General features: G+C 36.3%; 3 protein-coding genes across 5 annotated transcripts; 1 reads left to right on the top strand and 2 right to left on the bottom strand.

The window, feature by feature from the left end:
* Positions 1-1,777: 1,777 nt before the first annotated feature.
* On the bottom strand, positions 1,778-4,085 carry LOC125139130 (lysozyme g-like). 2 transcript variants are annotated; one of them, XM_047802085.1, is made up of 5 exons: positions 3,925-4,085; positions 3,664-3,780; positions 3,385-3,467; positions 2,991-3,129; positions 1,778-1,981 (listed from the first exon to the last, which is right to left on the bottom strand). In XM_047802085.1, the coding sequence occupies exons 1-5, from the start codon at positions 3,941-3,943 to the stop codon at positions 1,848-1,850; spliced, it is 492 nt and encodes a 163-aa protein (XP_047658041.1). In that variant the 5' UTR covers positions 3,944-4,085; the 3' UTR covers positions 1,778-1,847. The 2 variants fall into 2 exon arrangements, with proteins under 2 accessions (XP_047658041.1, XP_047658040.1); XM_047802084.1 differs by having other exon boundaries at positions 3,385-3,581; positions 3,925-4,084.
* Positions 4,086-5,953: 1,868 nt separating this feature from the next.
* Positions 5,954-8,042, bottom strand: LOC113647721 (lysozyme g-like). 2 transcript variants are annotated; one of them, XM_047802086.1, is made up of 5 exons: positions 7,886-8,042; positions 7,622-7,738; positions 7,328-7,524; positions 6,935-7,073; positions 5,954-6,180 (listed from the first exon to the last, which is right to left on the bottom strand). In XM_047802086.1, the coding sequence occupies exons 1-5, from the start codon at positions 7,902-7,904 to the stop codon at positions 6,128-6,130; spliced, it is 525 nt and encodes a 174-aa protein (XP_047658042.1). In that variant the 5' UTR covers positions 7,905-8,042; the 3' UTR covers positions 5,954-6,127. The 2 variants fall into 2 exon arrangements, with proteins under 2 accessions (XP_047658042.1, XP_027010395.2); XM_027154594.2 differs by having other exon boundaries at positions 5,954-6,157.
* Positions 8,043-9,581: 1,539 nt separating this feature from the next.
* LOC113647750 (lysozyme g) lies at positions 9,582-11,716 on the top strand. Its single transcript, XM_027154656.2, has 5 exons — positions 9,582-9,711; positions 9,946-10,029; positions 10,114-10,310; positions 10,834-10,972; positions 11,150-11,716. The coding sequence occupies exons 1-5, from the start codon at positions 9,708-9,710 to the stop codon at positions 11,281-11,283; spliced, it is 558 nt and encodes a 185-aa protein (XP_027010457.1). The 5' UTR covers positions 9,582-9,707; the 3' UTR covers positions 11,284-11,716.
* The last annotated feature ends 2,469 nt before the right edge of the window (positions 11,717-14,185 follow it).

Genomic DNA, 14,185 nt, shown 5'->3' with positions numbered 1-14,185 from the left:
TCTATTTTGAAAAATATATGTATGTATACCTAAATAATTGTGTAAGTCGAAAAAAAATAACCCAAAAACTGCATTTAGAAACAGTTGAGTCCCCCCCTCCGCTTCCTCACAATGGTTTGACCCACTGTCTGCTTTCCCAGTTCATCTCACCTACTCTGCACACACGAGTCAGGTGTGTGGCTGCGGCTTATTATTTTATTGTTATAATTATATTCTATAAACATATAATTATCTTATTATTTTATTCACTTTAAATAAAGCGATTCTCTTTAATGTAGTTGATGCAGATTCATTCATAAATATTTGCGGCAAAAATGCTGATTACCGACGTCATTTTCCATGAATCTACTATATTAGCGATTAAAATCTTACTTATCTAGTTAACGTTAGCTTGTTTACAATAGCTTGTTGCATAGTCCACTGTAACCTTTAACCCTTTTTTAATTCCTAGTTTTTATTGTTGTGATTATTTTTAAGATAGTTTTACTTTCTTTGAAGAAAAACTTTGAAAATAACCATAATGACGCGTCTCCATGCTACAATAATAATCTTTATAAGTACAATTAGACTATTATTTGTGTCCCCCCTTCAAAAATTGCTCATGAGAAATTTAATTTTTTTTGTCGCCCCCCCCCCCCCCCCACTATTAAATGTAATTTACGCCCATGTCTAGAACTAGTTATGCTACTTTCTTATCACACCTTCACACATACACACTCCTATGTATATCAGGAAACACGTGTACTCTCTCAAACGATGAAGAATTCTGGAGCAATTAAACAAAAATAAACTTGCATATTGGATCAAGTATTTTAAGAACTAATCTATTTTGTGCCAGAGTGAATCAGGAAGGTAGGTCTGTCATATAAACAATAATAAAAACAGCAGAAGACACTATTTTGCAAGCCATGAAGCTTGGAAACAATTTATCATAGAGCAGACATTTTATGTATCCTATAGAAAGTGTCGGTATTGTTATATGGTATTGTATAAATCTTGCATCACCCATTGCTAGGGCTGAAACATGCATGTGCAACATTAGTGGTAAAGTGGTAAAATTAGGCAGGGCGTAGATCATAACAGCTAATACAAAAGGATGTCAACCTACAACTTGGGGTGTGTCTCACTCAGTTCAGTGTTCAGGGTGTTGGTCAACAAGTCAGCCATTTTAAAGGTTCTCTCTCACTAAGTAAGGGGCCTAAGGGCTAAAGTGAAAAAGAAAAGTGGACTGTTTTTTTGCCCTATTACTACAATTGAATTTGAATACTTTTCAGTAGTACTGTCCTAAAGGTTTTTTATTTCCTACATTTATAAAAGTTATAAACATGGCAAGATTGATGATGGTGCATTATTAACTGTGTCTTATATGACTCTGCTACTTCTGCTACTATCTGGGATCCTTCCATGAGCACGTCATGTCTTGATCAAATCACGTCATGATTTTCCTTAGCATCCTGTATTTCCTCCCTTATCAACTCCTGAAAATTATTCTTCATGTGCACTTCAACATAATCGTTCTCTCCATGGGAAAATTCAGTTGTCAGTTCACCAACCAGCTTGTTTTTGAGACACCTGAAGAAACCCATATACATGCATGAGAAGAATGTGTAAAACTCTATTTTTGTAATCAGAGCTCAGGAATCCAGTTCTCTAGAGCCGTAAGGTGAAAACACTCCCACTGAGCCAAAAATGCTTTCAATTTCTGCAACCAGCACTTGAGACTTGGTGCTTGAGAACAATTGCAGAGTCGTAAAACAACCACATAATACATCAAAGATCAATGCATAATAAGGATTTATTCATTCATATAACCGTTTGCAGTGCATTGTGGGAAATGTGAATGTTGCTCAGTAGCCTTTGCATTTGAACCACTGCGCTCTGGCCACTACATCGTTTGAATAATCATTTCCTGTGGTCCCAATGTCCATGCCCTCATAGGTGCGGACGTTTCCTACTCCGGCATTGTAGGCTGAGATTCCCCCTGAAACGGCAAAACAGTAAGTCGATTGATGTGAATAAATCACAGTGAAGAATATCAGAGGAAAAAAGAACGATTTGAGTCTAGAGTATGTTGATGTTATTGAACGTGTTCATGACTGCTGGTAGGGATTTTTAAGCTACAGTACGTTTTAGTGTTGTTTTTCAAGGTAGACATCTTTTACAATCGTGCTAGATGATGAAATATAATATTTTTATAATTTTATAGTTTTATAATGAAGAACTGCAGGCAGGCTCTTTGTCGTATGTTTGCTTGGTTTAAATAAAAAAAATCATTTTAAATATAAATTCCGTTCACCATTATAAGAACACATGCACCTCCTATAATTGCAGTTATCTAATGATGATTCTGAGCCTATTATTAGTTCAGACTCAACAAAACTGGACAGTTGAAGAAAGGGAAAAAACCTCCATTTGTCAGGTTTCATTAAGTAAGTTTACATAATCGCTTCAGATTCTTGTGTACACTCAGTTACTGAATATCAGTTGAACCATATCACCAGAAATGATTATAGTTGTCTATTACCTGTCAGCGACCCAATATATGTACAAGCCCAGAATGGTAAAATTGGCTGCATGACTTTATGACTTTATTAAAAGGTCCCAGCATGCATGAGCATGCACTCGAAAAGAATCCAGGTGATTCTCTCTACCTTAGGTTATAGGTGTGTCAGCGAAGTGGGCTCAAAACTGAGCTCAGAAGATTTAAAGGGTGTTTCACTAGATGTAATAACCAAACATAAATAGCAACAATAATCTCAGTGATCTGTGATCTGGGTTTAGAAAAAACCAACCCATGCTATGAAGCATAAATTACTTAATACCATTCTTTGTATTTTTTTCATACTTATTTATTGAGCCCAAAATAATGAACCTTAAGTTCAGTGTTGACTTAAGTCATTTGTTGGAAAAAAAAAATCAACATTGTTTTGAATAAGAGGTATAACAAACTTTTCTTGACATAGAGCAAGGGCTTAGCATGCCATGTTTACCTTTAAACTGGTGCTCCTTGGGCCATTTAGGGAATTTCTTCTGAATCTGTTTTATAGAGTTGATCAGAATCTCTGTGCCTTGTCTGATGTGCTCCTCACTGTCCCAGGTTCCTCTCGGTTTGTGGTAACGTTTGTCAACCTCGAGAAATTGGAGTTACATCTAATTATTTACTGTACTGTATCCATTTCTGGAGAATAGATATCAAATCTCGCTTTAAGGTAGCGCTCATAAGATAGAACATCATTTAGTCTGAAAGTGAAGCAGAAGCAATGTTGCAACAGTTGGAATAGTCCAAAATTTCACAACCGCAGAAAGAACAACATAAACCCTAGTAATCAACTGTATATGATATTCACTCTTTAACTAATTACTAAAGAACTGCTTTAAACAAACCTGCATGAGTCCAAAGCCATTGCCGTGATCTCCCCAGCCGTTAACAAGCGCTGCTCCAGCCCTCGACTCCCTGGATATGATAGCTGCGATCACAGATGGGTCTATCAACATAGCGCTGCCAACTTTCAGGATAGTTTTCTTGTATGACTGCATCCTCTTCAGATCATTCTCAGCCAGTTTATATGAAGCTTCGACCCCTTTAGCAAGGAACACCTTAAATGCTGGATTCAAGATTCTAACAACAACCATAAGAGACACAGTAAATATAAGCAGGCATACCCTTTACAGTCAGTTTGTCTTGGCGAGCTGTTTGGTCCGAAGCTCCAGTCGTTTCAATCTTCATGACATCTCCATAAATACTCGAGAGGGCTGATGCGTGAAAGATTATCAATGCTCCTAAAGAGATAGAAGCATGTTTATGCAAGATGACGTCACTGTATTTTACAAGCTCTCTTTCTATATATTCTATTTTTATAAGATCAGATATTATATAATTGTTTCTTCTAATCATTTTGTGGCAGATCCAGACAAGCGACTCACCTACGATAAGGAGTTTCATCTTTAGTTTCAGTGAGAAAATGGTCCTTGTGCAGGTCGCTTTGGCAAATAGAAGTGAGAATAATAAGTAGCCACTTGCTTTAAATAAAGAAGGAAGGAAGGACTAGACTCTATTATTGCAACATCTGGAAATTCCCTTCATGAATACAACTTTATCACAGCTTTGGTAATGCATTAAAATTGAGTGTTTTGGCTAAATAGTGTCCTATTACAATTTAAAAGAAGCTTGTACTATAGCCAGGAAGAATGTGAATAGACCATAACACAATGAGGACATAATTGCTTCCAGATTAAACTGATATACAGTGTTTATAAGGTTTTACACTGATATACTGAACACTGATATAAAGGTTTTACTTTATAATGTTAACCCGTCAGTTTTTTAAAAGAAATACTATCTTCTCTAAAAGTATTGGCCAGTTTTATTTCTCTAAACTGAAGGTTTTGAGTTTCATATCAAAAGAGGAATATGGGAGGACAAAGTGTCAGCTTTCATTTCCTGACATTTACTTTTGGGGCAAATCATACATTATGTAATTAAGCAAAAGTATTGGAACAGATTGTCCTATAATAAATTGCACTTAATTTTAACTTTGGGTGCATATGAAGAAACCTTTATTTGTCAAAAGTACAGTGAAAATATCCCAATTTCAGAAGTTACCCATAATGCAAGACCAGTGTTGTAATGTAACAAAGTAAAAATACTTCGTTACCATACTTAAGTAGAAATTTCACGTATCCGTACTTTACTTAGCTATTTAAATTTATGACAACTTTCACTTTTACTCCACTACATTTCCTAGATAAAATGTATACTTTTACTCCGTTATATTTCCACTAAGCATCTTCGTTACTCGTTACTACAAAATAAAATCAGCAGAAATGTGTGCAACTGCAATAAGGGAGGTTTGGCAAACCACTGCTCCTAGATTGTATTACGCACGTCCACACGCTCTATTTCAGAGTAATGTTGTCAAAAGGAGGCGAAAGCACAACTGAAACCGCCATTGAAGCACCTGCTGGAGGACCTCCTGTTATCGTAGACCAGGGGTATCCAACCAGTCAGAGACCAAGAGCCACATTTTTTACTGTGTTACCGCAAAGAGACACATCATACACATGGGCACACATGATCATCACCTTTTTTTCCATTTTGAGAGCGAACTTGACACAAATTGTTTACTCAAATGATCTTGCTCCTACTCAGAAACTTTGAGGTATTTCCATCCCACTCACATGCATGTTTGACGAAAATACCGTATTGAACTCAAGCGAAGCGAACACGCACAATAAAAAGACACAAATACAAACTTTGATATGAACGTAAGAGCCACATGAAACCGGGCAAAGAGCCGCAGGTTGGCCGCCCCTGTCGTAGACGACCACACCGATGATAGCGGTGAACAGGGTGAAGAAGATAACGTTATACACCCGTGGCCGTATTTGCAAGAAATGTTTCTGTACATCGGAATGAAAGATTCTTCCTACTGGATGAAGTGCCTCTTATGCCTACTGAAAATCACTGCAATTTTACTTTTTACTTTTACTTCAAATACTGAAGTACATTAAATATCAGAAAATGACTTTTGATACTTAAGTACAGTATATATCAGATACTTTAAGGCTTTTACTTGAGTAATATTCTAAAAGGTGACTTTCACTTCTACCGAAGTCTTTTTCTAGTACGATACTTGTACTTTTACTCAAGTATTGCTTTCTAGTACTTTATACAACACTGTGCAAGACCCTATGATAAGAAAGTGTTAAGAGCTTTGCTTAAGGGCCCAACAGTGGCAGGTTGTACCTCCAACCAGCAACCCAGTCACAACTGCACCTACTGTTATGTTAGGACTCCGAGACTGCAAGAACACATCTGCTTGCATACTTACCCAATGAGTCAGCAGGGCCTTCAACTCTGTACTCAGATGTCTTCAGTGTATAGCAAGAGAATAGAATTGCTCTTGCAATTACAATTAAAGAGTCATAAAACAACCACAAAAGACATCAAAGATCAATGCATAATAAGGATTTATTTATTCATATAACCGTTTACAGAGTATTGTGGGAAATATGAATGTTGCTCAGTAGCCTTTGCGTTTGAACCACTGCGCTCTGGCCACTACATCGTTTGAATAATCTTTTCCTGTGGTGCTACTGTCTACGCCCGCGTAGGAGCGGACGTTTCCTACTCCGGCATTGTAGGCTGAGATTCCCCCTGAAACGGCAAAACAGTGTCGACTGATGTGAATAAATCACAGTGAAGAATATCAGGGAAAAAAAGAAAGGTTTGAGTCTAGAGTATGTTGTTATTTAATGTGTTTATGACTGCTGGTATGTAATTTTAAGCTACAGTACGTTTTAGTGTTGTTGTTTTTAAAGTTAGACATCTTTTACAATCGTGCTAGTTGATGAAATATAATATTTGTTTTATAATGAAGAACTGCAGGCAGGCTCCTTGTCATATGTTTGCTTGGTTTAAATAAAAAAATAAATAATCATTTTAAATATAAATTTCGTTCCCTTTTTAAGAACACATGCACCTCCTATTCATGCCGTTATCTAATGATGAATCTGAGCCTATTATTAGTACATACTCAACAAAACTGGACAGTTGAAGAAAGGGAAAAAACCTCCATTTGTCAGGTTTCATTAAGTAAGTTTACATAATCACTTCAGATTCTTGTGTACATTCAGTTCCTGAATATCAGTTGAACCATGTCACTAAAATCATTTTATTTATAGAAATATTGTATTCTGGGCTTCTGTGTAGATTTATTTGTCAGTTGTCACTGGATGTTTGTCGGTATAAATTACTTAATACCATTCTTTGTATTTTTTTTTTCATATTTATTTATTGAGCCCAAAATAATGAACCTTAAGTTCAGTGTTGACTTAAGTCATTTGTTGGGGAAAAAAAATCAACATTGTTTTGAATAAGAGGTATAACAAACTTTTCTTGACATAGAGCAAGGGCTTAGCATGCCATGTTTACCTTTAAACTGGTGCTCCTTGGGCCATTTAGGGAATTTCTTCTGAATCTGTTTTATAGAGTTGATCAGAATCTCTGTGCCTTGTCTGATGTGCTCCTCACTGTCCCAGGCTCCTCTCGGTTTGTGGTAACGTTTGTCAACCTCGAGAAATTGGAGTTACATCTAATTATTTACTGTACTGTATCCATTTCTGGAGAATAGATATCAAATCTCGCTTTAAGGTAGCGCTCATAAGATAGAACATCATTTAGTCTGAAAGTGAAGCAGAAGCAATGTTGCAACAGTTGGAATAGTCCAAATTTCACAACCGCAGAAAGAACAACATAAACCTTAGTAATCAACTGTATATGATATTCACTCTTTAACTAATTACTAAAGAACTGCTTTAAACAAACCTGCATGAGTCCAAAGGCATTGCCGCGATCTCCCCAGCCGTTAACAAGCACTGCTCCAGCCCTCGACTCTCTGGATATGATAGCTGCGATCACAGCTGGGTCCATCGACATAGCTCTGCCAACTTTCAGGATAGTTTTCTTGTATGACTGCATCCTCCTCAGATCATTCCCAGCCAGTTTATATGAAGCTTGGACCCCTTTAGCAAGGAACACCTTAAATGCTGGATTCAAGATTCTAACAACAACCATAAGAGATAAGACACATTAAGACACATTAAATATAAGCAGGCATACCCTTTACAGTCAGTTTGTCTTGGCGAGCTGTTTGGTCCGAAGCTCCAGTGGTTTTAATCTTCGTGACATCTCCATAAATACTCGAGAGGGCTGATGCGTGAAAGATTATCAATGCTCCTAAAGAGATAGAAGCATGTTTATGCAAGATGACGTCACTGTATTTTACAAGCTCTCTTTCTATATATTCTATTTTTATTTTAAGGTCAGATATTATATAATTGTTTCTTCTAATCATTTTGTGGCAGATCCAGACAAGCGACTCACCTACGATAAGGAGTTTCATCTTTAATTTCAGTGAGAAAATGGTCCTTGTGCAGGTCGCTTTGGCAAATAGAAGTGAGATTAATAGGTAGCCACTTGCTTTAAATAAAGAAGGGGCTGAACTCTATTATTACAACTTCTGGAAATTCCCTCCATAAAAACAGCGTTATCACAGCTATGGGAATGCAATAAAATTGAGTGTTTTGGCTAAATAGTGTCCTATTACAATTTAAAAGAAGCTTGTACTCTAGCCAGGAAGAATGTGAATAGACCATAACATAATGAGGACATAATTGCTTCCAGATAAAACTGATATACAGTGTTTATAAGGTTTTACACTGATATACTGAACACTGATATAAAGATAAAAAGTTTTTTAAAAGAAATACTATCTTCTCTAAAAGTATTGGCCAGTTTTATTTCTCTACACTGAAGGACAAAGGACAAAGTATCAGCTTTCATTTCCTGATTACTTTCGGTAATGTAATTATGTATTGGAACGGATTGTCCTATAATAAATTGCACTTACTTTTAACTTTGGGTGCATATGAAGAAACCTTTATTTGTCAAAAGTACAGTGAAAATATCCCAATTTCAGAAGTTACCCATAATGCAAGACCCTATGATAAGAAAGTGTTAAGAGCTTTGCTTAAGGGCCCAACAGTGGCAGGTTGTACCCCCAACCAGCAACCCAGTCACAACTGCACCTACTGTTATGTTAGGGCGCCGAGACTGCAAGAACACATCTGCTTGCATACTTACCCAATGAGTCAGCAGGGCCTTCAACTCTGTACTCAGATGTCTTCAGTGTATAGCAAGAGAATAGAATTGCTCTTGTTGTTCCAGTATATTTAGTGGGGTCTGTTTGTATTTTGCAGAACCAACATTTTGAAATTTCTATGATGACACAGCTATCCATGGGTGGGAGTCAAGACAGCAAAATAGCCCAAACCCTCTGAGTGGAAGGGGTGCAGTTTAACTTTTATATGTTCTCAAATTAAACTTGTTGCCCAGCTAGTTATGTTGCTGAAATTAACGCTAATCAAAACTACTATTAGCAAACAATACAGTCTAACTTATCTAAACAGTTAATGCTAGCAAATTAGCAAAATGCACCTCAACAAGCTTTTACAAATTAGATTACTTGGGAATATGTAACTATTTTACTGACGTAGGGCCAGAGATGCTCATCCTCAAGCTCCACATGGTACAGTAGTTCATACTCCTTACTGGTACCTTATTTATTGTTAAATTTACATACATTTTAAAGTTAGCTGTAATGCTGACTATACTGTGTGGGTGATTGATAGGTAAGCTAAGTGCATTCACTTGACTTACATCTTCTTATTCAATTGACTTACAAATATTCAATTTCAAGTATAAATAAATCAAAATAATACCTAAGTATAGAATCAAATTTAATTACTCATTGCTTTTTTCTACCTCTGTTGTTTTGATGTATTCAATGGAGGTAGATGGTAGATTAATAACAATTACAGTACATTGATTTATGTATTAAATGTAAATGTTTATACAATTGTTTATTGTTAAATGTAAATGCACTGCAAGTGATGCCACCTTTAGCTTAGCATAAGTGGAAGTTCCCCTTATTCATAAAAATATACAAAGAAAGAATTAAAAACTGTGGAGCTGTCGGCTGTTCTGACTTGTGATTTAAACAAATCAAAATCCATCGATGTTGTAATAATGGACTGAAAAAACCTCCTCCTCCTTTATTTAGAGGAAGTATTTAGGTTTATTTAACAGTCAAAACCGTCCTCACTTGCAGCTCTTTTCTCTGTGTAGGGAAGTAAGAACCACCATCATGGGTGAGATTATTTTCTGACTCATATTGTGTATTAATATTAATTGTACTAGTTGTACTAGTGTAATAATAACAACATTGTACAAGTATTAAGTGCTAGTTTTTTTTAATTGTTATTATATTTTGGTTTCTCTTACATGCTTTATAGTTTTAGAAATGTCATCATCAATGTTATCATCTTAAACTGAAGTGTACAGCTTGTCCTCTAGGATCTCATATCATTTTTTGTTCACCTTAGCTTGCATTTTTGGAGACCTTACAAAGATCGACACGACGGGAGCATCGGAAAAAACAGCGAGGCAGGACAAACTCACTGTCAAAGGTTTCGAGCCATAATTTTTTGCATGTATATTGATAATAAACTTATGTGATAGAGAATAATGATGATTGCTCATTATTATTACAGGGGTGGAAGCTTCAAATAAACTGGCTGAGAATGATCTGAAGAGGATGGAGCAGTACAAGAACATGATTGTGAAAGTTGGCAGAGCTAAGCAGATTGACCCAGCTGTTATCGCAGGGATCATATCTAGAGAGTCAAGGGCTGGGTCAATTCTACAGAATGGCTGGGGAGACCATGGCAATGGTTTTGGACTCATGCAGGTTGAGTTACAATAAAAGCCTGTGTAATACGGTTGAGGTGTAAGGTAAAAGTAGAAGTTACAGTTAAAGGTGTGGCTGTGGGTTACTCTGTGTTAGAAATACATGTCAACACTGGGGTGGGGCTTTTGGACTTTGATGCTGTGCAAGTGAGTAAGGTTAAAGCCAGTTTAAACGGTAAAAGTCCTTGTGGAAAATATAACTTATTTAATGTTTAAATGGTAATGGGTCTTTCTTTACTGTCTGTGTACATGATGGTGTTTAACCAGTTTATGTGGGAAGTAGTGACTCTGTGGATAAAGAACTTGATGCTGATTGCAAAATTGTTGCTTAAATCACAGCACTGTTAAATACATAATTAAATCCCCTAACCCTCAATTGTCTTAGGTGTAAGATATAATGTTATAAGGGTACATTTTATACGTTTGGATAAAACTTTCACAAGAAAATGCAGATATAAATAGAAAAAGAAATGTTTATTTAAAAATCTTGGTTAAATAATGGTATGATCATGGTTACTCATTAGGTTGATAAGAACCACCACACACCAACAGGAGCCTGGAACAGTGAGGAGCACCTCGCCCAAGGCACCGAAATTCTAATACAATCCATTAAAGATATTCAAAAGAAATTCCCCAGCTGGCCCAAGGAGCACCAATTTAAAGGTAATTTAAAACTGATCTACTTTGTAGTCTCTGTTGCTTTAAGTTAACAAACAGAAAGTTGTATATGCAATCATAGGGCTTTCATGATATATAACACTTGAACTGTCTCTATCCCTTACCAACTTAATGCATTTCTTGACAGTTACTTTATATTGTCACATCTGTCTCCTGTTTCAGGAGGAATCGCAGCCTACAACATGGGGCCAGGTAATGTCCGCACGTATGAGCGCATGGACATCGGCAGCCCAGGAGATGATTATTCCAATGATGTGGTGGCCCGGGCTCAGTGGTTTAAACGCAAAGGTTACTGAGCGATATTGGGTTTGTTATTCCTGCACAGCATAGCTGAACGTAGCTGAGCATAGTTGCTAAATGCATATACTTACAATTACATTTATGCCTATACGGCATTTAAAAGTCCAAAAATGACTTGGCTCATTTGCAACTTTTGTTTCTCTTCTACATGTGGGATTAGTAATTAGTGGCAAATTCTGTGCCGTTTAAATGGTATAAAATCCATTCTAGTTATAAATTAGATCTAGTTTCTATCCACCTGCTCATGCACAGGTTTTCTACATCATTAATTGTATAACTTCTGCAGGAAAGCATCTTGTTTGGGAAAACATTTTATTATAACTAAAATGATACTGCTTTTAATTTCTATAAGCTAATATATTTACATTGGTATTCAGAAAGATATGTAATAATAAGTCTTTATAAAAATTTAAGGCATGAACAAAAATATACAGTGTGTCTCGGTTTTTATTGGTAGCAGCCGGTTTATACTCATTACTAAGTATGTCTTTCTGAGAACTGGTCAGGTAATGTTCACAAAAAACATCAGAATTGGGGAAAATATGTGATATCATGATGTTTCATTTTGCACTAATGCAACTCTTCTGTGCAAAAAGAATGCATTATAATCTCTGGCAGTTTCTGAAATATTTAAACCAGCCTATCTGGCACCAACAATCATGCCACAGTTAAAGTCACTATGATCACATTATCCCCATGTTGATTTAGAATATAAAGTGGCTAAGTGGTCAGTACGTTCACCTCGTACCTCTAGGAATGGGGGTTTGAGTCCTGTCTCTGTCCTGTTTTCACATAGTTTGCACATTCATCCTGGGTTCCTCCAGGTTCCTCTGCCACTCCAAAGGCAGGCACTGTAGGCTGATTAGTACCTCTAAATTGTGGGTGTTGAGTCATGCAATGTTTTAGAAACCATGTGTAGGATAAACAATGCAGAAGATGGATGGATTCAAATCATCACAAGAACTCTAATTATTCTAATTGCATTTTTTTTGCATTGCCACCAACCACATTATCGGCTCATTGGATAACATCACAAACGTACAAAAATACACGTGTTTCTATTAAAGTGGTTGATAAGGAGGACCTCCCCAAAGTGCAGGGAGAAAATAGAAACTCTTACCACAAACAGCAGGGAAAGGAATCGAATCCCCAACCCAGCAGGTGTGCAGTAATCATGCTAACCACTAAGCCACTGCCCCTACAGGAAACTTTCATTATGTAAAGTGCTAAACACTGCATGTCAGAAAGATAACCAGGAATTTCAGGTTTGAACATGGAATTAAGTTCTGGATGTAAGTTCAGTTGCTTTTTTTTTAAGTAAATCAACTAACAGGAAAACAAGAAGTATCAATATGGACAAAGAGAGTAAGAACAGATCTAAGCACAATCATGTGACCACACAATGTAGTACTTGTCAGCCATTTTTGCCCAAAACCTGCAATGAAACAACAATAACACACTACATTACTTCTAACTCCACCTAACCATAGCTATAAAAAAAAAACACTGCAGTTTAATGATGAGCTTTTTACTATCTTTACTATGTATCAGCCATAACATGTTATGATATCAAGTTTATCATTAAATCAAATTCCATGATATAATATTTGGAACAATTTCTTCATCTTTAGTCATTTCTTCACACTGCTCAGAGTTAGCGTTGGGAAAAACCACACATTGGGTTCACTTGTTAAGGCTTTGATGCTAGACACACAAATGCTCACTCATTCCCACGCTCATTCACACCCAGGAGCAATGTGGAGTAGCTAGTGATCCCAGAGGGAACCCATAAGAGCAAACAGACTGAAAATACACGTTCAAACCACTAAACACTAAATGCTGTACTAAACAAGAATGAATTTCATTGTGAAATTATCAAACAAAAATAGGGCACATTTTAGCAATGGCTTGGCATACACTATTGTCATCAAATTTAATATATCTCTTTAGGATCAATCGCTGATGGTTACAATGATTTCTCGTCTCTCTGGTGTTAACGGTTGAAGATGCTTGGCCCCATATTCGCTTATATATTACAATATATGAAATTAATATTTGATCTTTGCTTAAGACGTGGAAGCCAAACATACTGTATGTCTGAGAATGATCTGAAGAGGATGAGGAAGTGCAAAGACATCATTATGAAATGGTAGCTGTTTTTGTCAGTCAGTGTCTTTGGAATTAGTCAAAATTTGAACTAATTAAAGACTTATTTCACAGTCGTTTATTTAAAAAAAAAAACTCAAGAAGGTTATTTAATTAAAGGCAGCTTAATGAATGTATTTATGGCTGAAAGTCTGTTGATACTTTTCTGTAAGACCTTGTGTAAATGATGTTTGTAACGCACCAGTTCGGCAACATTTAGCATTTCTATGGTCTGTGATATTTAATATAAATGTCGAATCCTAGATTTATTTCTACTTTCTTCTACATTGAGATTCAAATAACTCCATTTAACACATTTTTAAACACTGAATATTATCTGAGTGGAAATTACCAAGGATCACAATGCACTTGTAAAAAAAAAACGTTTTGATTGATTGATTTTTCATGTTTTTGGTTATTCATATTTTTCATTTTGCTGTTAAAACGCGGATAGTTTTAGATTTCTGTGACTCATTTTTATACGGTATGTTTTGAATATGTAGACCATTTCTTTAATCCATATCCTTTCTGGAAGGAAAAAAAATCGTATGTTGGCATCCTTTCGTATCTTGGCATCCTGCATTGTGCCACTGGGTATTTCAACATGACATTGACTCTACAGCAATGTTCCAATACTGGCACTAAAAAGCTGTATTGGGCCAATTTGGCAAAGAAAAAAAAAATGTTATGGCCCAATGCAGACTAGGACACAGCAGTCCTACACTGGATTTCTGTGTACATCCCAGAGTGTGG

The sequence above is a fragment of the Tachysurus fulvidraco genome, chromosome 17 (assembly GCF_022655615.1).
Source record: "Tachysurus fulvidraco isolate hzauxx_2018 chromosome 17, HZAU_PFXX_2.0, whole genome shotgun sequence".
Taxonomy (NCBI): Eukaryota; Metazoa; Chordata; class Actinopteri; order Siluriformes; family Bagridae; genus Tachysurus; species Tachysurus fulvidraco.
This window is presented reverse-complemented; position numbering and strand designations above follow the sequence as displayed.